The sequence below is a fragment of the Denticeps clupeoides genome, chromosome 16 (assembly GCF_900700375.1).
Source record: "Denticeps clupeoides chromosome 16, fDenClu1.1, whole genome shotgun sequence".
NCBI classification, from domain to species: Eukaryota; Metazoa; Chordata; class Actinopteri; order Clupeiformes; family Denticipitidae; genus Denticeps; species Denticeps clupeoides.
Genome location: NC_041722.1, coordinates 14,383,488 through 14,409,667, shown reverse-complemented (window position 1 = coordinate 14,409,667; position 26,180 = coordinate 14,383,488). Strand labels below are relative to the sequence as shown.

Below are 26,180 nucleotides of genomic sequence, written 5' to 3'. Positions count from 1 at the left end.
AATATTAAATGCATTTCATTTTAATGGGAAATTTGTTTTGGAAATGAATGCAGCTATTTTCTCACTTCGTTGTCAGTCAGGTACTTGTCAGCGCATCTGTTATGGAATGACCAGGGAAACTAGAAATAAACCCACAACTTATTATAATGTGATTGTAAGAATACTCAATGATCCGGCCAGACCACCAGGGTGAATGGAAATGGAAGCGTACTGCACTAATGGACTACACTTAAACTGTCCCGCATGGCCGTGGCACTGGATTAATGAACACGCATCTGGCATAAGTTTAAAAACGATGATGGCTGTAACTGTAATGAAATGAGTGTGTAGGAAAAGTGAATCTGCCCTGGCTGTTTGATGTGCACACTCTCTGAGATGTTGCACTCCATTCCTCTCTGCCTAATGCATTTTCACATACGCGGAGTGCACTTGCGCTTATTCCTCCCTGTCTCTCTCTCTCTCTCTTCTTGCACACTCAGAGAGGAGATGAAGTCCCTCCAGGTCGCCTTGCAGAAGCAACTGGATGAAGCAGCGGAGAGAGCCGAGAAGCAGCAGGCCACGGTAAAGCCCTGCCCCGCAATTCTCTGCACCCGCCTCCATTTCCTCGTTTCGTTTTCTCCAATGCTACCGCTTACATGTCCTTCAGATGTGTTGCTGATGCGTCCTAGATATGTGGACAAATTGTGTCAGGTTCCGCCTGGCTCTGCCCACCAAGTGCATAGACAGCACGGAGCCACCAAACACATACGGTTAAGGCTCCTTTCAAGGAAATGCAGTATGGATGAGCCACTAGAGTCCCCCTCTGGAATTGTGCTAAATTAGCCTCAGCACTACAAACTCAATCTACACAAACATGCACTCCACCAATTAACCGGCAGCAAGGCCGGCACTGCAACCTCCACGCTTTGACTCCGGTGCCCACCGCCGCTCCGAGCGGCTCATTATCCATCTGCTCTGTATGAAGCATAAACCGACTCGGCCATCTGTGTGTTTCAGAGTTTCTTACCTCTATAAATGCCACTTCCGACCTGTTCGATACTTGATTCATTTACCCTTTTTTTTTTTTTTTTTGCTCTTACCTGTAACTACGAGCAAATTCAGCACGTGGGGTGTAATTAGTATCACGCGCAGCTCCAGCGAGGTATATGGATGTACATTCCTTTTTATGAATTGCAGGGTGTGTGGATCATGGAAAGCAGCGTCAGGCACTTTACTGACACAATGGGGGAAAATCTGCATGCTGAATCTTCAGACAACATCTTTTTTTCCCCTCTACTTCTTCGTGTTGGGATGTGGGGAGGCAGGGCTGCAGCGGCTGTGCGCTGCATCAGAATGAATCACAGGAGAAAATTAGCATTTCACCAGCCCGAGTGTATTCCCCGTACTCAGCTCACCATCATTTGACACTAATTACACACTTCATGACAGATCCACAACCTAAAAACACTATTTACAATCTGTTTTTGCCACAATATGCTCATTCAGCTGAAGACATCATTAGCAATGTAGACATGAGACGTGCTATAGGTTACTGAGTTTTGCATGTAGTGCATTTGAATGTCTTTGTTGCCATAGAAACAAACAAGCATGTGCCACAACCAAAGCCACCAAAGCTTTTTTCTTGACCTGTCTGTCACTTGTCAGACAGAATGTAAGTGACAAAAGACAACAGATTATATTTGCTTGCTGTCGTGGCTTTTTCTCTGATATGACAGTTGGTGAGATGCACTTTCACTTTCACTCCACATGGAATTTCTTTTTCTATCAAGCATATAAAAGAGTAGGTTCAAAAAAGTGCACAAGCAATTATCTCTTTTCAATGTCACCAAAGTTAAAGGACTATGCCGGTTGATCCCTCATTTCCCAAGAAATGGTGAGACTGTTCAGATTTTAAGTACATTCACTACTGCATCACACAATGATGATAACAACAATTATTTCAAATTTATAGTATGTCTCAATGGGCTTGGATAGACCCTACAGTTCACACCCTCCACCCTTTCTGAAGGGTGTTTTATGACGGCATAAATATGTGTACATTCCAATTTATTTACTTGACCTTTAATGTAGAGAATAGCTGCAGGGGGGACAGTATTATTGCTTAATATTTTTTAGTCTATGGGATAACACAGAAATAATGTATGAAGACCATTTTTAGCTTTGCAAGCAATCAAACGTTATCGTACTTGTTGTGCGAGATTCTGACCTGAAGTTCTGTGCAGAAAAGTTTGATATTTCCTCCCACCTCCCACATGCTACACCAGCACAGACTGGAGGGCGATGTTCTCGCCCTGGCCTGAAAAGCAAAGTCTCCTCTGTTATTTGACCTGGATCAACAGATTTTAACTTTTTTTTTTTTTCGCAAACTGTATATTTATAATAGAGTGCATGAACCGGTTAGGCAATGAGTGTGTGGACTGGTCATTGTATAAGTTATATCTACAACATCCTGCTACATCTAAAGGCGAAGTATTGTTTTACATTATATATGTTTGTACAGTAGGTTTTCACCCAGTGCATTCTTGAATAACACACCCATATGTTGTGCTCCGCCTTGCAATTAGACGAATTTGCTCCCATCGAGGTAGTAATTGCTCGAGGCGGCAGAGTGGATTGAGAGTGGAGGATGTTTGACATTTCAGTCTGAGCCCAGTGAATTTAATATAAGCTGCAATGGTGGAAAAATACTGTTTGATTCGCGCTGCTTTTTCCCCCACGGGGACATAAACATTCCGGATCCTGCTTGTTTTTTTAGCAACACACTGTGTATTGTTTCAGAAAACTTTTCACTCATGACTCATTACTGTTCATTCAGGGAAAAACATCATATCCTTCTCACCCGTACGCATATTGTGCTGTTATGAATAATGTCATAATTGCTCTTCTTATATTTACTTTTTTTTGTCTGTTTCATACCTATCAAATGCATTTTGATAGGTATGATAGTCCAACCACTGGCAGAACCCCATTTTGGGGCAGTGGGGGCCTAGTGGGTAAGGAAGCGGACCCGTAACCGGAAGGCTGTGGGTTTGAATCCCAGACTGCCAAGGTGCCACTGAGGTGACACTGAGCAAAGCACCGTCCCCACACACTGCTCCCCGGGTGCCTGTCACTAAGGTGATGGGTTATAATCACTTCACTTTCACTTTTCACTTTATTTTGATTGAATGATAATGCTCATAATGATCACAATGATAATGATCACAAATCATGGGAAATATAATTCTTTATATCTATATATTTTTTTCATATGAACAATGAATTGCAATTAGGTTTTTTGTGGTTTCTGTGATTGCTTTAATGTTAGCTGTAAGTAATTTACCTTAGATGTGTTTAGTTTATGCTAATTATTAAAATCAAATATATATGCTTCTCATCATTTATTTCTTTCCTAAAGATTAAGTTCCTGAAAACGGAGATGGAAAAGAAGGCCAAAATAATAAAAGATCTGCAGCAGGAGGTACAGTTAATCTGTGTGTGCATGTGTGTGTTTGTGTGTGTGTGTGTGGGGGGGGGGGCAATGCTCACTTTATTGCACATCATTACTAATCCAAGGTCGGTTACACTTTTATTGAAAACACTGTCAAATAAAATGGAAAGTTTTCAGCTGTTGTTTTAAATGGTCAGAGATGTGCAGTAGATTTACCATCAGAATTAAGACTAGAATACATCATGAAAGAAGCCTACTGGGTAACAGAGTACCATGTTCAAACCCAACTTACTACCACTGTGAACCTGAGCAAGACACTTAACCCTGATTGTCTCCAGGGTGACTGTCCCTGTTACTACCAATTGTAAGTTGCTCTGGATAGGAGTGTTTGATAGATGGCAGAATGTAAATAGAATACGATAGGTTTGGCATAATGAAGTTTTGAGGGCCCGCTAGTGAGTAAATTTGTGCAGTATACAAAAACGGTCTCTAAATCTAAAGTTTTACTTCGAGTCTAGCCTCTGCTGTGTCATTTACACTAGTTATTATCCAGTTTTGCATAGTGGGATGACATTTCTTATCATAACAGTGTTTTATCATTTACTCATTTCTCCAGTCATACTTTCTTGCTGTTATCTTGTGTGGTTGCTGGGCCATTTTTTTAAGTCTTATCTGCAGCAGCCCCATCGCCTACAGTGTTCCCCCTGACGCAGCTTAGCGTCTCGGATGATGCTGGCACTTTATGCATAAAATCAGAGCACAATGACATATCTGCTCGGGTGGATCTCATTTTCACTCCAGGACTGTTCTGGGGTGGCCACATGTCACTTGTAATGACAGCTGCCATTTCTCCAGGAGAAATAATTTGGAAGGGGTGGGCCGATGCAAGTGTCTGGACCTGACTCTTGGCCCCTTCCACCCCATTGAATCACAAAGCTCCACTACTCCACCCCATTAAATGTATGCGTGTGAATGCTGTGTAGGCGTGTTTGTGTGTGTGTGTGTGTGTGTGTGTGTGTGTGTGCATGCATTTGTGAGAGAGGGAGAAGGTATACCTTCACCCAGGGGTTAAAATCTTTTCAGCTTCAATTGTGCTCTATTGTGCAGAATCAATTGTTTATGAAAGAACCATTGAATGCAGCTCTGAGATCAAAAACCAATCAGATGAATTTATTTTAATTCTCTCCAGCTCATTTTCATACATGCTCATACATGTTCATTTCTTATCATTTTACTCAAAACCAGATTCCTGCACACAGGTCACCTTGGGGTGTTTTAGTGGCTTTGTGAAAAGAAAACAATTACTCATGATGAAAGTCTGCAAAAAAGTAATACATTCTGTTTTCAATTCAGCAGAGCATTTCAAATCTGAAAGTGATTAGTTTTATGATGCACTTTTTTTCATGCCTTTTTATTTATTATGCATTATTTTTACAGAACAAAAGCCTGAAGAACAAACTGCTTTCTGGCAACAAGCTGTGTGACATCCATGCAGAAGAAGTAAGTTTTTACCCTCTGATTTATGGTTTATGACACCAACTCACAAAGACAAGCATGGACATTGTTTTGCTTTTCTACCTTTATTATGAACCTTGACATTCTGATTTTGTAAAAATTATTTATTATTATTATTATATAAATTATGTTTTGTGAAATATAACAGGAACAAAGGCCAGAAATGCTAATAGAAACCACATCCCCTAGCAATTGTAACCAGGGGACAATGTTAACCAGAGTTATCAATGCACTTAATGTAAATTACAGTAATTTTGTATACATTTTTGTTTGTGCAGTGTTCCTTTGTTCTTGTCACCCTTTTTGAATCTGCTTCTTTGGTGTTGCTTTCGGAGACATGGGCTTTTTTTCTCTAGATGTGGTGTTGAAGGTTGCATGGCTTCCCACTCTTGGCCTTTTGCAGATATTTTCAGTGTGCACCATAAAAGGGAACCAAAGGACCCTAGAGACGGGTGAAGTTCTGGAGTAGGCATTGGAGATGAGCACAGGAGACATGTTTACTGAGGGGTTAATTATGTGTTCCGACTGCCAGTCAAGTTGACGTTTGGTCCCCCTTAGAACCAAATGGGGGGAGGGGTGACTGTGCTCCCCTAGGTAATTACATTCTGAATAGTGTAGAGCAATAAAACCACATACAGCCAGCAGGCACAATCCCTGCAGACTACCACTCCACTAAAGCTAATCAGGTTTGGACCTGATGGGAGATCTTCATGGAAAGCTTGGTTGCTGCTGGAACTGGTGCCTATGTTGCCTGTGTGGATCCCAGTGCCCCAGTACAGGGATGGGTGGTGGTGAAGAAGTGTTGCCTCTGCCAATGTAAAGCTCTTGAAATTTGGCTCTGTATAAACTGAACACATAAAATATTCTATGTTGCAGTACTTCGGTCCTGAACCATACAACTGGAAGCACAGCTCTGAAGTGTTGTGAATTGACTAATGAGCTTTCAAGCTTTGTTTATCATGACCTGCAGATTTTTATTAATCCTAGGGGTGTGTAAGGCAGAAAAATGTATTCAGTAAAACCATCGGGGTCTGTAGACACTAATTAAGCCAGAAAAGGGCAGGCACCTATATAATATGTAGACACATTTTCAGAAGAGGTGTTCAAACATCCCATATCTAGGTATTAAATGTTGTACTACTCTGTGTTTATGGATTTTCCTCTATTCAGTATTGTCATCTGGTTCATAAGTGGATGTGTTCCCAGTAGGTAACACATGACCTTATCATGTATGTTAAATAAAAGAATGCACAACTTTCTAAAACCTTTCCCATCATTTGCTATACAGTCTTAATGCACCCTTGGATGCAAATAAAGCGTGAAAGCTTGACAATTATGTTTTATTCGAAAGCATTTTTTTCTGAATAGAAATGTTACATTGGTTCTCGATATGGGTAATGTGGTCTGTGATTGTCTTTCTGTGTGTGTGTGTGTGTGTTCGTGATTGTTTGTATGTATGTGTACATCACTGTGACTGTGTGGTTGGATAGAGGTGGGAGTGGGATTGAGGCTTTATTCAGTAGGCAGGCAGCCAGTGCACGACTGCATCATTGTGTGGGCCTTGCAGTTCACTGAAGGGGAGATTTTTATATTCTCCTGCTCTGTAAAGGTCCCTCCTTTGAGCCGAAGCTTTGCCCCGCAAGCGTCCACAAAGCAGTCCTCCACTGCCACGCCGAAAAATCCTGCTACATGATCTAAAACCAATTTCGCTATTTGAATACGCTAACACACAATTTCTTATCTTGCCTCTGCAGTCCAAAAAAATCCAGGCCCAGCTGAAAGAGCTGCGGTACGGCAAAAAGGATTTAATTTTCAAGGTAAGTGCCAACCAGAATAGATTCCTCATTATTGTTCCTTAACAGCAGTAAACAGGTGCTTCAGTCAGGTCCCTCAGCCTGCCCCCTAAAAGGTGGCTTCCTGCTTTAAACAGGCCTCAGATCATCGTCTCACCTCCCTAGAGGACTCCACGTGTCACCTGATCCAAATTTCCTGTTGTTTTCTCTCCAAAACTACGTTACTGATTTCCTGCCCTAGGAGGTATTTTATTGGCCATGTTTTTAATTAATATCATGGCTCTTTGCCATCGTAGATCTTCTTGTGTTGGTGGATGGTCTTAAATTCATCTTTATTTAATACATAACTTTTTTTTTTAATTGCCAGGGTAGTGAGTCTATTTCACATTGTTGTTTGTACCTTTTAAAACACACTGGTCTGTCATTGCCCATTAAAATTTACATTGCTGTCTGGCTGCTGGTATTTTTTTTACTCTGAGTTCATTTAACATAATGCATTTGGTAGATCTGATTGTATCAAGAAACAAGGACTAACAGACTATTATTACCACTGCCGAATATAAACATTCCCCTGTTTTCTGCCCCGTGACAATAATTCACCTGAATTATCCTTTTGTCTGGGGGGTGCTGGTGGTGGGGACACATGTGAAATTGGCCGACTCTGAATCTCCAGGCTCATCAGAGAATCGCAGCACGTCGGTGGATATGCTGATTTTTTTCTGCTTCACACTTTCGCAAACCCTTTCGCTGGCCCATCGCTGAAAGGAGGTCCCCGTAGCCTCTATCGTATTGGACGTCCACCATTCCACATGCATGTCCTTCCCTACACATGTATATTATATTTAAAAAAAAATCGTATTCTAATTGAGGATCCTGACCTTTCGGGGAATTTTTTGTTTGAGAATTCGTGTAATGATCATTGCCATTTATTGGCACATGTGGGTGACCTTTCCAGCCTTGTTTGCAGAGTTGGATGTGAAAATGTCAGATGATATTTCTGCCACAGTGGCCTTTGATGTAATTGCATAAACACGCGATTTGCACCCATAGACCTCACAAGTTATCTGGTATTGGTGTTACAGCATGCAGCATGCAGAGTAGCATTGCTATTCATAGAAAATTTCAGATGACATTGCTCAAATTGTACGGTATTATTTTATGCATTGACCTTTATAGACCAAAACAAACAAAGGTTGGTTGAGTGGTCAAGTTTGTTGAGTCCATATGACTATACGGAGCAGAAAACGTTTGAGTTATCTTATCATGAAATTTCCAATTTCATGTAAACCTGTCTCATTTGCTTATTTGACACATTCGTGCTGGTTTTACACATTGACCCACCCTCTGTTGATGGTTCAGTCTGTTTCACAGTTGGGGTCACTAAAGTTACCTCTAGAACATTGGTTTCAGCTTTGTAATTTGTCCCATAACTTACCTCATTTACACCATGTGGGGCACTTGCATGACAGGGTTTCTTGGGTCTGCAGTAGCCATCGTCCTGTGCTGCAACAGATCACAAAACAATTGGGTAAGGAAGCGGTCTCACAAGGTCCCCTTGAGCAAAGTACCATCCCCACGACTCACTAAGGGTGATGGGTTAAATGCAGAGGACACATTTCGTTGTGTGCTGTGCTCTGCTGTGTTTCACAATGAAAAAAAAAACAATCACTTCCACAATTTACTGGCATTTACTGATGCAAAGACCAGCACCAGAGGCAGCCCATATTTATTATACAGTAACTACATGTTATAAATAAATACATGAAATGGTAGTCTGGGCCCACTGACTGGCCTTTCTAACATTTAGGGTTATTTGTATTTACATTTATTCATTTGGCAGATGTGTTTTTTTTTTTTTTTTTACCAATAGAGATATACAAAGAGCATACATTTTGTACAGTTATTGTGCAAAATGGATGCAGCGTAAAGTAGTAATTTCACCAACAGAGACATCAAAGATTTGTATTCATATTTAAGCAAAAAATAATAACAATCACAACAACTGCCACCACTATCGACATAATTCCATACGCATCGTAGTTCAAATGTTTTGATTAGTAATAAAACCTGCATTCTACAGGTCGGTTTTTTTTCATTGATCTTCCCACCCCAATAACTGCAAACACTACATCTATATGTAGTGTTTTTGATATACATTTGGCGATGGTTTTGATATACATTTCCGTGTAAACGTTCCATGCAAGCTGTCAGCTGCAGTTTATATTAAAATCAGCCAGCCTGGAACATTTTAACCTTTAAATTAACCTTTAGCGATTCATTTGTACTCTACTAAGTGCCACGGCAGACGCGAGGGAAGGACAGCGTCTGGCACTCGAACAATATTCGTACATGTGCCAGGCATAGAGGCTGGGCTCATGCATAGGCAAATCCAGTGCAGAGTGCACGCGATGCAGACAAAGAGAGCTGTTGGGTCCCTCCCAACTGTCATAATGAATCGTCACCCTATTGTTAGAGATGACAGATGAATTTGACTGTTGTTATTAATTTAGGCACACAGAAGACAAATCCTGCAGAATCATATAGATAAATGACAGGCAGTATCTTGTCAAATAAATCAAAGTGACTCCATCAGAATATCCCATCATAATCTTTGTGCTGTGATGAACTATTCAACAGCATACTCTTGAAGGCAGCTCTAACAAATGGCAGCAATATCAGCTGAATGCTGGCAATATGCTGGATTGTTCAAGGCTGCTGCCATTGTTGGAGACATCATTGCTGGAATGATTGGTAGCTACCAACCCTGTTAATTAATAAAAAACCTTGAACCTTGGTTTCTGAATTCCTTTCCGGACTGTAAAGATGCAGATGAATGCTAGTGTAAATAACGCTATTGAATATGTAGTACATAGAGAATATAGTGTGTTCTTCAGCCAGGTTTAATGATCCCAGTGCTAGAACTGTGCAGGCATAGCTAGGGGTCTCAGAAGCAATTTGTAGCTAACCTCATTACTTTTAAAGCCTGATATGCTTTTGATTTTTTTCAGTCATGCATATACCCCTATGTATTTACTCTATATATATGTATAAATGATAGCAGCTTAGTTGGGTAAAAACAGCACACAGTGTTTTTTTTTTTTTTTTTTGGACCTGAAGTGGTGAGAACATGGTGTTCTCATCTATCAAAGATAAGACTAAAAGTTTAAATATGAAAACAGGTAAATTTAACTATTAATACTTTTATTAGTTCGTTGGTTAAGGCAAATGTTATTTTTTTTCACCTGCAGAAAGTGTAATTAAGAATAGAGAGTAGTTTTTTTAAATCAGACTTTAAACCGAACCAAGGTTCCAGACATTGGACAGACACAAACACTCCGGAGTGTCCTGTAGCATCCTGCATTGACTGCAGAGTGTGAGAGAGCAGCGATGCAGGGAGCTGGGACTCAGATTCAGGCCTAGTTACTATGAAGCAGCAGGGCGAACCACTTTAAGCAGAGAGAAAGCAAAAAGAAAATTATTCACATCTTTCATCTTTTGGAGAGAGTGTGTTTCTTTCAGCTCATATTCTACATCATTAACCTTGTAACAAACTAAAATAAGATTTTTGGCCAGTTATAATTGGCTTCCTTCTTTAAGGGTGGACATCAGTTTTCTCTTTTTAAATAATAAAGATGCTCCCAGGTCAGAGAAGAAAGGGCCTGGTCTTGCTGGCTGCATTCGTTAGCATTCCAATTATACAGAAAGTTTTCTCCTTGAGGAAAAAAAGGTTTTTCTCCCACCAGCAATGTCCATTTGTTCACGCATAGCTTTGCCTAAAGATAATTTAGTAGGAAGAATGCAGATTCTCCACCTGCCGTTCACTTTTAAAATGATGTGAAAAGCCCATGCGAGATCTTACGGCTTTAGTTGCCTTTCAAGTGTTGTAGCCTGTGTGCCTGTCATTGTCCGAACTGAATACAAAACAGATTCAGCAAACTTTGCAGATACTTCAGAAGTTCTCACACTTTAAATTTGCTGATGCTGGCAACACACTCCAAACTGAAACTCAGAATGACCTATAAATACCGGTCTGAAGTATGGCACACGTTATATTAACATAAACAAGTAAAAATGACTGGAAATCACAAAACAATTCTTCATGGTTTATTTTTTAACTGCATTTCATGTTCCTAAACGCTTCTCTGTTTACACATAATGCATTTGTTGATATTCTTCTTCATATTGATCCAACCATAAATGATAATTTTATATTTTGTAAAGTGAAGTGATTGTCACATGTGATACACAGCACACAGTGCACACAGTGAAATTTGTACTCTGCTTTTAACCATCACCCTTGGTGAGCAGTGGGCAGCCATGACAGGCGCCCGGGGAGCAGTGTGTGGACGTCCACCTCAGTGGCACCTTGGCGGATCTGAATTCGAACCGGCAAGCTTCTGATTACGGGGCCGCTTCCTTAACCACTAGGCCACCACTGCTATACAATACTTCTTATACAATAGAAACTTTTAATGCAGCCAATACTTTGAAGTGGTTCTAGACATTCGCAAGTGTAGTCTAAAATCCTGTCTGGATTTTAGTGTTATTTTGTTATTTTTGTATTAGACCAAAAATTAGACCATAATTGTATTTACACATATAAACCTCTTAAAATGGGTCACATCATGTTTTTTTTTGTTACAGATTAAGTGGCTTTTATGTTAACTGGTGATAGTTTTGCCTCAGTTTGACATTTTCATCTACAGAATTAAAGATTTGTTTTCCCTGTGTGTAACTTGACCAATACCTATTTTAAGCTATTTTATTTAAATGTGTTTTATTTAAAAGTCTTAGAAAATCACTATATGTCACTACATATTCTTATATTCACAGTCTCTATTGTATAAGAACATATAATGAATATACTTAATAAATGCAAATCAGAAAGATATACATATGTTCTTGTGCCATTGCAACGTACAGCATTTCACTAAGTGAAAAAAGTGAAAGTTAAGCACAGCACACAGTGACACAACAAAATGTGTCCTCTGCATTGAACCCATCACCCTTGGTGAGCAGTGGGCCGCCATGAAAAGTGCTCGAGGAGCAGTGTGTGGGCATCGTACTTTACTCAATGGCAACCTTCAAATTACGAACCCACTTGGCCACCATTGCAACCACTATATATGCCAATGCTTCTGGATAGCCATGTTGCTTTTCTGATGAAGGTCAGATACAAAGGATTTAATTGAAACACCATAACTGAACATTCTCATCTGCAGTGAGATTTTTGAACATTTCTGGACTTCATGATGTCTACCATGTGATGTAGTTATCTGTTGTTCATGTGTGGCCCCGTTCTTTGATTGAATTTGAATTATGTTTGTTTTGTTGTTGGATAATGGGCCAGATCTGGTTTTAAGCACTGCCAGTTTGTTCGGCCAAGGCCAAGCATGTCACTACGGACGTCATGTTCCATTGATCTGAAATGTAGCAGTTGGATAAAACAGATGCACTATAAGTAAATAAAACATAATTATCCACATATTCATTTATGTGGTTGCAGAAGCATATCTTAAAAAAAAAATGTTGGCTCCATTCCCGTTGGCACAGCTCCCTCAACCCCCCACTGAATAATGACATTGAGCCTTTTTCCTGTAAACTTTAATAAGGCAAGATTGAAAACTGGATTCCAGACCACTTTGTACAAAAATTTCAAATTCCTCCTGACCTTTAAGAATGTCCTTTTCAATTTAGACAACAGCCTTATGAGTCCAGAAACTGGGATAGCCATTTTAATTCATTGTGGCTATGGCAATGGCCCAAAATGTTGATTTGTCTCCTATCAAGTTTCTTTTTTCGGAATAGTGAACAGGAAATCAGTGAATGCTGCTAGAGGCCGTTGTTTCTAATGAGGACAACAGACAGACAGAAAAAAGCATGTGCATTTCAGCTCCATCTGCTTAATACTTAATTGCTCAGTCCCAAACTTTCAGCTCAAAGGCATTTCTCAGAAAGTAATTAAATTAAATGGTTAGGATTGTTGGGTCATTGTCTGGAAGGTCCGCCCATCCCAACGTTCTGGCAGTGGTTGCTCAGGTTTTCGGCCCAAATTACCTGGTACTTAGCAGATCTCACAGTGTCATTTATCTAAAGATCTATTGTAGCAAAACAGTCCCGTAACGGCGACAATCCACTGCCATGTTTAGCCGCCAACCGCTCATCCTGCCCGACTGAATTCGGTCCGTGCTAATTGCACCTCCACCCCCCACTCTGGCAGCGTTTCATATTCTGTACAGCAGGTTGTTGGCTTGCGTATGCCACGTTTCATACTCTCCCCATTCCTCAACAGGGTCCCGTCTGAGGTCTAATTAGACCTGTGCTGAACCCATTAAGGGTTCCCTTTCAGATGCAGCAGAAAGTTGCTTCAGCTCTCATGTGCAGCCTTCTAGCTGATATTTAACATGCATATTGAACGGGCTTACTAAACAAACATGAAAAGACGATGGCGTGGTGGCATTTTATACGTGGCATGAACTGTATCTCAGTTTTTGAACCTCTGCATGGGTCGTAGGGGAAAAGGCTACCCAGACGGCCTGAGTCCTGTTAATGTCTAAACGTCGATAATGTCTAAAGTTCTGTGATGTCAACAGTCTGTCTTCTCAACAGGGTCAGCAGCTAATGGATTTAGAGAACAAGTTAAGAGTTGCCAAAGAGGAGCTGGAGAAAGCTGCACTGGACAAGGTAAGAGTGATAAAATCTTCCCCCTTTGATTGAGCTGGCCTTTCACTTTATATTCTGCCTCCATTTTTTTCTAGAGTAATAAAAAAAATTCACATATGGCCGCAAAGGAGAAAATGAATCATACATACGTGTGGGTACTCTGAAATGCCCATGAATCATGCAATTTTCATAGCTGTCATACAAAAGTACCTTCTCACATGGGAGGTTATTTCAACTGACGGGGAGAGGATCATTTCGACCTGTTTTTTTTTTTGCGGCAGGAGTCCCAGCTGAAGGCCCTGAAGGACACGGTGCATCTCTGCTTCTCCTCGGTCCTGCACAGCCAGACGGCCAGTGGCCACAGATTCCCCGCCACTCCCACTCATCTGTATCGGTACACGCCCCTGCTCAACAGCTCCAGAGTCACGTTTCAGCAGCCACACGCCAAGGTAAATGGCCTTACTCTGAGAAGGTTGGGACAAGAACATGATGATTTCCTTGCTTGAACTGGCTGTCAAAATGCAGCAAGAAACAAGGAAACATAAGCTGCATGTTTAAATGTGTCAACGGTTTCAAGGTTTGGAGTTTAAAAAGGATCTGGGGACCTGCAGGTTTATTGGTCACCAAGTATTCATCTGTGCAGGTTGTCCTCACAAGCTATGCCTCCTATGATGCTCAAAATTCATTTTTACAGAATTTATCAGACGCCCTTATCCAGAGCAACTTACCATCAGTAGTTACAGGGACTGTCCCCCCCTGGAGCAACTTAGGGTTAAGTGTCTTGCTCAGGGACACAATGGAAGTAAGCGGGATTTGAACCTGGGTCTTCTGGTTCATAGGCGAGTGTGTTACCCACTAGGCTACTACCACCCTTCACAGATAAAAAGTGGGGTTCCAACATCAGCGCAGACCTTAGTGAGTGTGACCCAGGGAAGGGCCAGTGCATGACTTTTATGACCAAACTTTAAATTGGCAAAATATGGGAGAAGAATGACTGAGCAGCCTACTAATTGCATTAAAATATGTGACAAAGAGGATGGTGGCAGACTCGTCAAAAGACTAAACACACTGGCGAAGCAAACTAATGCTGTATATGTTTTAATGCTTCTTAAAAGTTGTTTGAACATCAGAAACTTGAGAATTCAAGTATCATTTGTCTAAAACTAATTCAAGTGTGTGAGGCTATGACAACATTTGATCTAAATTCTAAACTCACTTCTGCCTGCTCTGTGTCCAACATCTACACATGCAGCAAAAGTATGTTGATTTGGGCATATATTGACTCATTCATGTCTCCCCAGCCTGCTGATGCATTCAGATGTTCCACGCATTCCTTTTTTTTCTGGTGCTTATTTATTTATTTATGAATTTATTTGTGCAGTTTTTGCTATGTGAGCAGCATTTTCTGCCTCCCCGTTTCAGAGGCGATGGCAACATATGTAAAGCAGCTGCAGGTGCATGGTGCATAATAAATCACTCTAAACTAGACCGTACAGAACGGCAGTGAGCATAGCGTGGGCTGAGTGCAAAACTCATTTCTATCCCAAACGAGAAACCATCTTTTTAAAAGACCTTCTGAACAAAACCGAGTGTTTTTTTTTTTTTCTTATTTGTCACTTATCACTGGAGAGGAGCACAAGTTCATCGGCTTGCAGCAACTCCGGCGCCTTAAGAGTCATTGCTGTGACATTGGACTAATGAAACTGATGACAATACTATTTTATTCTGGGTGAGTCAGTGAGTCTAAGAGGCTTTTCTCTGTGCTGCAGTCAGAATGCATTCAGCCTCTGTAGAGGGCGCGTTGCAGGACGCCTCTGTGTTACCCAGAGGACAATGCAATTATTCTCTGGTTCTTTGGTTCTGTCCATGACCAAGAGATGTTGGGTGAACAATATCATAAACTGGAACTTAAACAGAATCATAAACAGAAGATGCGATCTGATTCACTTATTGAGTCATACTGGGAAAGCAATTTACTGTGTGTTTGTGTGCGTGTGTGTACTTATGTACTTTGTTCATTTCATTAGAGCAGATCATATCAGTGATCATTTTACTTGGTTTTCTTCAAAAAGGAAACAGAAGAGAGGAACAGACATGCTATAAATACCTCTATATATTATGCAAACATATATAAATACACGAGTAGCCTTTATATTTCTGTCTCTTTTTCTTATTTCTCCTTGATTAGCATTCAAATAGCTCATCCACATCACTGGCAGGAATCACTCACACGTTTCATATGTTTTGCTGATTAATCTGTTAATCTGTTAAAAGAGGAAACAGTTGGATTTTCTGTCAAAGGACATTTAGAAATAAGGGCAGAGAAATTATACACATGTTCCAAATGTGTGCGAATTTGTAGTTAAGTGACCAGGAGAGGCTATATTGTGGAACTGTACAGTGGATTTATAAAACCTGAGCCCACCCTAGGACACTGGATACATTTGTATTTATTATAATTTTTAATTGCTCGGAATATCTATGATATGAGACTGAATGTACAGAATATACTGAAATATCTCCCAGTGTGTCTCGAGTGCACTATATGCCCACCAAGTTCCTAAGCATGGCATCAAATTTCATGCTCTGAGAAAAATGCGCATTTAGGTGCTCGCAAATCCTCTTTGTGTCTTTTGTGGATGAGCATTTCGTTATTTGTGCTCCTAGCGAGCTCCATTCAGCATCGTGCTCATCTTCTGTTTGGGAGTGTAATAGACCCTAAGCTTCGGCAGACACCCGTGATAAGACGGCCGTCTTCGCCTCTGCACACAATCCGCTGCTGGTGAAAGATTCATTAGTGGGGGGGTTTCAGGGATCAGACAGATTGGGAACTTTATATTTTTATTTAACGGGCCTTGAGAGGAGTCAAGAAATGCCGTCACGTATTAAAAGATTTTACTGTCTTTACTATGTTGGAATAGCGATGAAGTCAGCATTATGATTACCTAATTAAAAGCACATTGACATTATATTAGTCCATAACTCACTTAATGCCACATTTGCGGATTATGGCCTGGCCTCATCTCTTACTGATTCTGCAGGATCATATATTGTGTAAAAAGGTCAATGAAACATGGTGCACCTTTTTTTTTTTTTTTTTTTTAGGATATCCCAAAAGTCCCAAGAATCACCACAACAAGTAAATCGTCTGTGAACGCGGAGGTAATGAGGAGAGACGTTCCCGGAGTCAGGGACTGCCAGATGGAAAAGGTAAATCTTTAGTGCAATTACATTCTAATAGCCAATTCTTGACCCTCTGGCCCAAATGTAGCGGCAAATGTGTTCAGTGAATTTCACCACATCCCTTTGTCGTTAGAGCGTTAGAGATCATGAGCTAGTCCTCACGAAATGTCACCCACACTTAAAGTGCTGTATTATTTTTGCCCTTTTTCCAGCCATTGCTTGTGATCCTTGGCTGTCACGAACCCACGCAGCAGAAAGCGGGCCTCGTGTTAACATTTTTATTTTTTGCATGTGGTCTAGTGCGTAATCTGGGATTCGCTTCCCAATGGTGGTTAATTGACTGGGTTAAATAATGCATTGGCTTGAATATTCGCTCACAGGGTATTTTCTGCCTTAATCGTGTCTCGCTGAAGCATAGCGGTGGAGAGTTCTGTGCACATTGGCATTCCGGAAACAGCAGCGCTGACTTTTTTTATGGGGGAAACGTACATGGAAATCGGTGATGTATATATTGCAGTTTAAACACAGAAACATTTTTATGCAAGTTTCTTCCAAAGCACCTGACCAAGCTCGAATGGGTTCTTATTTACAGTATTTGTGCTGAGATTTTGAACAAGGCAGGAAACTCACATTTCTCACAAGGCACATTGTTTTCTTTTTCCTAAAAACGTATTTATGCTTATTTCATTATGTTGACTAGTACCTCACAGTGGACACAGTCACTTTCCATAACCGATTAGTCCTACTGAGGTTCACGGCTGCCAGAACCTATCCCGGGGCACCCATAAACACACACGCACACACAGACACACCAGAGTCACCAGTTCACCTGGTGTACATGCTTTTAGTTAGCTAGAGGAAACCGGAGAGCCCGGAGGAAACCCACTTACAAACCCTGCACACACAAGGCCCATTCAAACGTACAACTTTGCCACCATGCCCCCGGTGGACACCTGTACAACCAAGTTATGTAACATTACCACAACACTCGATTCCGAGGGACGAGACAAAAAATACAATCGCAGACATTGCTTTTCATATCTGGAACAAATCTGTGCAATTTTACTAACTAGACCTTCCCACCCCAGCAGGCAGCGAAAGGCCTGTGGGTTACCTCAGAAGAGTCTTGTTTATTTATGTCGTCTGCATTGCTCATGAGGAACCCTGCAGCTGCGGGTGCCGTGGCTCTTCAGGCATTTCGGGCTGAGACTTCCGACAAGTGCTATGTACACAGCAGGTGATGCAGGGGGGAGATGTCAGTGGCATGGGGGGAAGTTGTCACACTGTTGTTGTTGGTTTTTTTTCATACGTTATCTGTGCATCTGTTTATAAAGTGTCCTATTTTTCATTGCAATTAAGCCAATGAAGTCAAGTGGTCAGACGCAGAGTGTCAGCACCACTGAAACACAGGCGATAATGAAGGGTTTATGTAAGACACCAGCTGATCTTCTAAGAGTTGGTTGGGGAGATGTTTTGAATGAGATATTTTTCTCTTGTGAAACTCCTGTGTAATATCTTTTTTTTCGTTGTTGTTCTCATGATAACTAATAGATAATTTCACATTTTACTGCCAACAAAAAGGTTCAACAGCTATTCAATTGTTCCCTTTGCCGTTTTGGAAAGTTACCTACCATGGAGCTCTTCTACTTTAATCTTTTTTCTTTTCAATGAATCTACACAGATGCTGTGGTGCTTTTTTTTACAATATTCTGCCATTGAAACATCAAGCCTGATAAAATTTAAGAGGCATGATTTTCTATTGTCTGCTGGTTATATGTGGAAGAATGAACAGGTCAGTGTTGAATTAGAAGCGTTTTGTTTCTTTTTTTGTAAACAATAATCAATATTTGTTTCGATGTTTTCTCAACTGCTGATATTATTTCAACATTTTTCCTTATGGAGGCTCCGCACATGTTCTTCTTTTACATACAAGCAGGGCTTGCAAACCACCTGCTGCATGTATTCTAAACTTCTCATCATCACTCATGTGTCACCACCTCCTCATGCTTACTGACAATGGCAAAACTTTAACAATACCAATCGAATACCGGATAAGAGAATGTAATTCTGTTAAAGGTCAATTTGCTGACCACAGTGAAAACTTTCCAGGTAACAAAGGTTATTGATTCAATATTGTTCGTTGAAATCAATGTCCAGTTTATTGAAATTATTGCCTCACTGTGCCAACTGCCAACATTACCACAGAATCAATGTGAAATGATGTGTTCTGTTTTTGGTCTCTTGGTCATTGTGAAAACCCGTAAACGGCTGCAGTCATTGTTGCTTTTGCTGTTAGTAAGGATCTGTTCTCTTTGTGTTCTTTCCAACCCACTCACACTTCTCTCTGTTTACTTTCACTGCAGTACAGGCAGTTCATTCTGAGGGCAACGTCATTTCTTGGGTTTGTGTTTCTTTAGAACAGTCAGTTTTAATTTCCATGGAGCGCATATTATCACACTTTGAAGTCAGACATGCCAGTTTATTCAAGTAAAATATTAATTTTCAAACGGTGCACATGCTGCCTTCACTTATTAATGCTCCTGTGTACACATATCACTGCACTCCTGAGATGGCTTAAAAAATATATAAAATAAATAATATCAAAAAATTTATTTATATTTATTTATTTTTTGTATTATGTCTTAGGCCAAGCTAATGATGAATAAAAGGTCTTCTTAATGTGTCTTTTTGACATACAGTCGGCCCAATGAGACCCTTGCTAGGACCACTAGAAACAGCAAGTCGGTGCAGCGGGACTGTCCTGACATGCACGTATCAATGACTTTAATAGAAACGAGAGGTTCCAATGGCAGAAGTGACAGGAATGGAAGGAGACGGTAGCAAAACAGATATACAGCGAATGCGCCGCCGAGGTTCACATCCGGCGTGGAAATCGCCTCACAGACAACACGTCAGAACACCCTGTGCCCGAAAACACAGCGTTTTCTTGCAGCATTATTAATGACAACATTTTGGCAGGAGGGTAGCAGGAACGTCTTCTCAGTATGAGAACATGTGTGTTGGAATTAGACGAGACAGATGAAAATGATGTTCTCACCAGCAGCCTATTGTTCACAATCGCCGCTGCATCTTCCACATTGCGTCCTTTTCTCGCCTCCATTTCAGAGCGAGAAAAGGATGAAGCCGGAGCGCGGGGTCCTAAATTAAAGTGTGTTTAACTCCTCCGCGTGTGAACTGGACGGCACTAGCATTTATCTGGCAGTACAGCAGCACTGCACCACCTCCTCCGTGCCCGAGGGAGTGCATAAAATATATGATGGGTTGGCAAGGGTGCTTTGTTTCACGGTGCTAAGTTGCTGCCACCAAATGAACACCCTTACATTTAAGACATCATTTTAAAATGTGTGCAGGACTTACCACATCTGAACGTCACCTGATGCTCTATGCATCGTGTTTTTAATGCTAACTGTTGGTCACATGTGGAATATAGGGACCCCCATGTGAATCACATTTACGACCTTCATCCATTGGGACTTACTATCAGTAGTTACAGGAAATGTCCCCCTGGAGACACTCAGGGTTAACTGTCTTGCAAAGGGGCACAGTGGTAGTAAGTGGAGTTTGGACAATTCAAGCTAAAACAGTTAGATGTTGCTGTGTAGGGCAGTTGGCGTGGGGGGGCAGTAGTGGCCTAACAGGTAAATTCAGGTAACACATTTTGTTTACCTGAGTGGGTCTTAGTGTCTACTGTGACTGGATTATTTGTTAATTGGCAAAAGACTAGAAATTGATGGCTCACAAGCCCCTTTAAGCAAGTTGCACCACTTTCCAAACTTCACTAATTATTTTCCACAGATGCAAATAGGCCATCAAGTGTCGAGTCCCTTCTGTCTCCTGAATTCAAATAAGTACGCTGCTCTGACCAGGGTAGTCAACTGCTTCTTTTCCCGCATGCGAATCTAGCCTTCAAGACCGCCTTAGCGATAGCAAGAGCCTGTGTGAGGATTCATCTGAGCCCTTTCATCCCTCCCAAGGAAGCATTCAACCTGATCACATTTCACGATGCTCCTGACCAAAGACGCTAACGAAAAAACATCCTACGTACCAAGCTTGGCTGCTTGACCCCTTACACTCTTACACAGCCCCAGCCAATTTTTTTATGGCAAGGCTCCCAGTTTCATCCTTTTGCAATGGAGGGGACGGTGGGGTGGACATCCAGGGTGTGCTCTGTTAAGCTCGAGTCAGATATTGCTCTTAACAACGAAGTGCAAAAGTTTTCTCTCCAAAATTTGGAGCCTCTTACATGCCTCGGGGCTAGATTCTAGCTGGAATTTGTCTCCATTTTTCAGCAAAGGTCACCCTTCTGTCAGAACTAGATATCATAAATCATGCTTGCAGTTCTACGGGTTTCCATCTTTTTCAGGCAGGACTGTATCACCTTAAGAGTTGCCATAGGGCTCTTCTTGCCCCGGACCGTTTTACCATGTCCTTCCATTCTGATTACATTCATTACCTTCATATTTTCCTTATTTATGTTCCTTTGACTGATACTTTTTAAGGACCCGTTTTTTTTTTTTTCTCAGAACATGTCTTTGCCTTCATGATATGGCCACAAATTTGTGCCATTGCGTAAGACGTAGGGTATGGTGAGTGTTTATTGATGTCACACCTCTATCTTAGAGAATAGAAAACCATTATTTCTGACACCCAGAAGACGTGGTGATAACGGTGTGTTTATAAAGTTTCAAATGGGGAGGAGTCCATTGCAATTGACTTCCTTATTCTGGAAATTTTAAACGCCTGGCCTGTCGCAACCCCATTTCCAGGCCCCTAACATCAGAAATACAACCGATTCCAATCCAAACATGCAGCTAGATTTCAACATCTTAATCATCTTAAGATGGTTCCAAGTAGTATTCATGAATGCACCAAGGAGTGTTAACCAATGTCACTTTCATTAGTTCAGCACCCCTGGATGCAGGAGTATTTGTTCTGAAATCAGTCATGCTCATCATGAAAAAATGTTTCTTCAGGAGATTATCACCGTATGGAAAAATGTAGAAAAGTTTGTGATCACAGGCAGAACATGAAATGTAAAGAAAACTTTTCTTCCTTTAACTTTTTTAGTTGAATGAAGACTGTCTTCAGAACCAGAATAAGACGGCACCCGCCAAGGCCAAAACTGTGGTGGGCCAGAATCAGGTAAGCTACCAGCTTTTTAGTCTTCAGCTTTCTGCAAACTTCCTGGAATGCCACTATGGAAGAGAAGCCAGCTCATATCTTCACAGACACACACGGTGCCTGGCTCTAATTATCGTGGTATTCTTAAGTCTTTCCAGTGGTTTCAGTGCTGTGATTTCCCTAGACTTCATGCAGATGCATCAACATGCACACCGCACAGGCTGGTAAGAGTGATTTTCGCTGACATGGGACTGCATTAATGAAAAATCATAGACAAAGATTATGAGTAATAGAGGATTCCGTTCATGAGCCGAAATCGAATAATTAATTGGTATAGTTAAAAAGAGAGGAAAGCAGAAGTGTCCACGATAATAAAGAGCTATGCATGAATCCCCAGAGAGGCCTGCAAGTGCGGTCTCTGAACTATACACACCCGTACACCGGGAGATATAGAAATATCTACGCTTAAGAGGCTTCGGTAATAGTCTCCGAAGAGCTGCGGGAGCCGGCGAATCAAGACAGTCTCCCCCAACCGTGCGTCTTTACTTACGTCTTTTTATAAATAAACCAAACCGAAGGCACCAAATAGGATACAGATCGAATCGACAGAATGAACAGCCAACAAACAGGAGACCGCCGTCTGCCGAGATCACTGCTCTGCAATCGTTATTTGAGGCTCGGACGCATCGGCGAAATGATTAATATTACTGTTTACAACGCAAGCTTCATAACAAGCCCAAATGAGATAAATGCAGTGCCAGATATTGTAAAAAGTTTTCATATTTTCATTTTTTAAGCATATCAATGTAGAGCATCCCACTGCTGTGTCCATACGTAGGAAAATCTTTGATGGCGTGTGAGCCAACATGCTTTAGCAGAGTTGCGTCGGTGCGGAACTGTAGATCGCTCCTCGCCGGATGTGCAGCAGGCGTGTAATGCACACGCCACAATCCTGAAATGCTGTAGCTCTGAACTCGATGTTCATGGGATCCATGTCCCTCATGACTTCAAGCGTAATTCTACTGGGCAGCTCAGCAGAAAGATGTGTGTGTGTGTGTATATTTTCCTCTCCTGCAACTGAATCAAGCCCTCGGCCTTGATACCGGCATCTCCGCGACTCGGTCAGCTCCACGTCAACTCGGAGCTCTTTATTTCAAGTAGGCCATTATAAATGGGTCCACTAATGCAATCGCATGGCGAAGTGTGCAAATGAAACAGCTTGTAAATTCTCCCTGCTGAGTTCCCTGGCCTTATCAAGTGCTTACGAGGTATTGAATTTCACAGTAGGCCTGATCCCTCACCCCGGGGAAAGAGACAGTGCTTCATGCAGCCTCCCCAAAAAGGTGGGGGAGGAGTGGGGGGGGGGACTTTGAGTGTTTATTTTCCAAATGGATTAAATGTGAGGAGTGCGCTGACATAGCATTAGGCATAATATGGTTACACTTGGGTGACTGTCCTCACATTCGAGCTGGCTCCGTGCTCCAGAAATGTGGAGAAGAAATGTGCCGCTTGCATCATCGCAGGCTGCATAAAACAACCCAGGCTTTTAAATAATGTATTCCGGTGCGGTTATTTTACAGTATGCATGAATAAAAAAAAAACTTATTTTTAAATGCATACTTGTAGAGTAGGATTCCCCGGGCACAAATTGAAGGGGGGCCAATTATAAACTCTGCGTTCGGCTGCAGGGCTAATGCCACCCACACAAAATCTTATGGCTGATCGCGATGCACCTATGTCATCAGAGACAGAACATGAAAGTGTGAGGATGTTGACAACCTGTTGCTTTATATGATGTAACTCTCTGAAGAGCCTTCAGTGACCCTGGAAGGAAAATGCAAGATATTTAGATGGTGCATGGGTGCTGATGTGGGCTAATTAAAATGTTTGACCGGGGTAGGTCTGACATACTGTAAAGTTCAAAATATAAAAAAAATTTAAAAAAAATCTCCTCTGTTGAATTATGCAATGCTCTAGTTCTCCTTTATAGCATTCTGGTGCTGCAATGAACATTTTTTCTTTGCCCCCGGTAGCCAGATGTCACTGGTGTGTCTCATACTTTTAGCCAATGTCATAGATGACCTCCAGCCTCATTTTGGATTCAACAACTTGCACTCCAGCCAGGCAGCCGAACCTTGTCCTGACTCGAGCTCCTTGCTAATGTACATGTTCCTATTAACCACAGCAGAGTAAGCGCTGAATAATTTAGCTGGGATAATAGTGCAAAGTGTAGCTTGCTGCAGCTCTTCAGGACACATTGCTCGACCCCGCCTACCACGGCCTTTTGAAACAACACTGCTTAGTCTGATAGCTTAAGCCTAGAGGATCTGAAAAATCTATGCCTAATTTACATCTAGTGGCTTTTATGCACATATTATGGATGCGTTTGTTGATGAAATTTGTCTCTTTATTTCAGGTCTGAGCAGCCATGTCATTTATTGGTGTATCTTGTTGTTCTAACAGCAGAGCGATGAGCGGAGCGGAAACGAGAACGCAAGGACATCAGACAACGTGAAAATGGAGGGCGGCACTAAAAAGACACAAAGCGACACATTCAACTGAGAGGACTGGATGGTGACAGCGGCTCTCTGCGCGCTCTGGATGATGTCAAACGAATTTAGGCCCCCTACTTTCTTTCACGCACAAAGCAAATAAGCACACACATACACACACATTAACACACATGCACGGCAGCAAGCAACAAACTAGTCATACACCCGACAACGCACACACACACACACACACACACACACACACACTCATAGAGTAACATGAAAGTCGAATAGAGGCTCTTCTATTGTAGAAACGTCACGTCCCAACATACCGTACAAAAATCTTGAACTTTCTTAATTAATCAAACAGCATAGTTCAATGGCATGCATAATAGACATAGATTTTTTTTTTTAAAAGACTGCAATGGTAATGGTACTTTTGTTTTATAAATGTTTAATTTCTTTGTTAACTCCTTTCTTTTTATAAAAAGAGAAATAAACGTCAGGACACAGTTTTAATAATTTGTGAAGTTTCTAAATAAACCTCTTTACTGACTGGTAATGGCAGATTTAATTATTACTTCTTTTGTTTCATTAATGCCGCTCTAATTGATGAACAACTGTTCTATGGCCATTAAGACCAAAATGTGTTTTTTTGTCGCACATTGTAGCAAAAGGTAAATTTTTCTCCCTGTTCCATGTTCCGAAGTACATAGGGTTAAGTTGGCTGGCCAACTTTCAGCGCTGAATATTTCTGAGCTCTTCCTGCTTTGTTGGTGCCAGAGGTGAGGAGCTACAGACTCACACTGAGTCGTTTTTTCCCTACGAATGATGTGCCATGCACTGAGGACTTAATCTAAGCTACATCTGTCTTTTTCTCTCTTTGTGTCCTTTCAATAAACCGTGATTTTTGGGTAAATGTGTATACAATAAATGGTTCTTTGTGGAGAAAAAGAAGGGACTATTTCATTTTTTGAAGATTATTTACTTGCTCTTACTGCTGCGTCTCCATGCTTTTCATTTAGTTGCTTGAATAATTCAAGCGGAAGCCAGCTATTTTTTTACTGCAAGATGGATTTGCCTTGTATGCTCATCCTAAGACCTCAAACAGCAGGGAAATTATACAGTTACAAGATGTTTGAATATATGAAGTGAATAAAAGTTTGTTCAAGCTGCCCAGATGGAGAAAAGACTCAAAAGGCAACACATCAATATGAGGTATTAATTGTGGTGGTTTGATGGCTTTTTCAAAATGTAAATGGTCAATTAATGCTGCTCAACATGTGGCTTAAAATCGTAATTTTGACACCAAAATGAATATAGTGGATAAATGTTTCAACTTTCATTTCTTTCTGTTTATACACATTACAATTTTATGATATTATAAAGCAATTTCTTCTGATTTAACGTTCTGAATGGCTGAAACGACTCCTGGGAGCAATGAAATGGCACAATAATGACACATCTCTACACATCTTTAATAGAAACATTATTGCATTGTTTACTGTCACAACGTCACATGTGACCGTAAACATGCCACAGTTCGGAAAACTGAAATGAAAGAAGGGGCATCTTTATCACGGAATATAAATCAAAATTTTCCCGGCACGTGTACATTGGCATTACCGGCATAAATAAATATTAATGGGGTGAACTAAATCACCGCGAGATACTGCCACCAGTATTTTATTGCTTTAACATATATAGTGATAATTATCATCATTGTGAAAATCCTTTTCCTTTTATGGCCATACATCGCACAGCACTACCTTCAGTGATTTAAACACCCATTAAAAACAAAACACAACTATATTGCAGAGAAACCTAGGGCTCCATTGGACATTGTGTGGCATATTTCAGCTCTTGGAGCTATTCAGTTCCATTGTTTAAAAGCGTAGGGGTGCTAATGACATAATGAAGCCTTTAAGAAGTAAGTAAGCCTGGGGCGCTCAGCACGCCCGT

At 41.1% G+C, this 26,180-nt stretch overlaps 1 protein-coding gene across 1 annotated transcript in view; it reads left to right on the top strand.

The window, feature by feature from the left end:
- luzp2 (leucine zipper protein 2) overlaps positions 1 to 24,773 on the top strand; it is an 87,524-nt gene extending 62,751 nt beyond the window's left edge. Inside the window, exons 4-12 of the mRNA XM_028956618.1 lie at positions 480 to 561; positions 3,398 to 3,460; positions 4,868 to 4,930; positions 6,700 to 6,762; positions 13,348 to 13,422; positions 13,683 to 13,850; positions 16,507 to 16,611; positions 21,673 to 21,747; positions 24,190 to 24,773. Coding sequence (XP_028812451.1) covers positions 480 to 561; positions 3,398 to 3,460; positions 4,868 to 4,930; positions 6,700 to 6,762; positions 13,348 to 13,422; positions 13,683 to 13,850; positions 16,507 to 16,611; positions 21,673 to 21,747; positions 24,190 to 24,288 — 793 coding nt within the window. The 3' untranslated portion in view covers positions 24,289 to 24,773. The remainder of the gene's footprint in view (positions 1 to 479; positions 562 to 3,397; positions 3,461 to 4,867; positions 4,931 to 6,699; positions 6,763 to 13,347; positions 13,423 to 13,682; positions 13,851 to 16,506; positions 16,612 to 21,672; positions 21,748 to 24,189) is intronic.
- Positions 24,774 to 26,180: the final 1,407 nt, after the last annotated feature.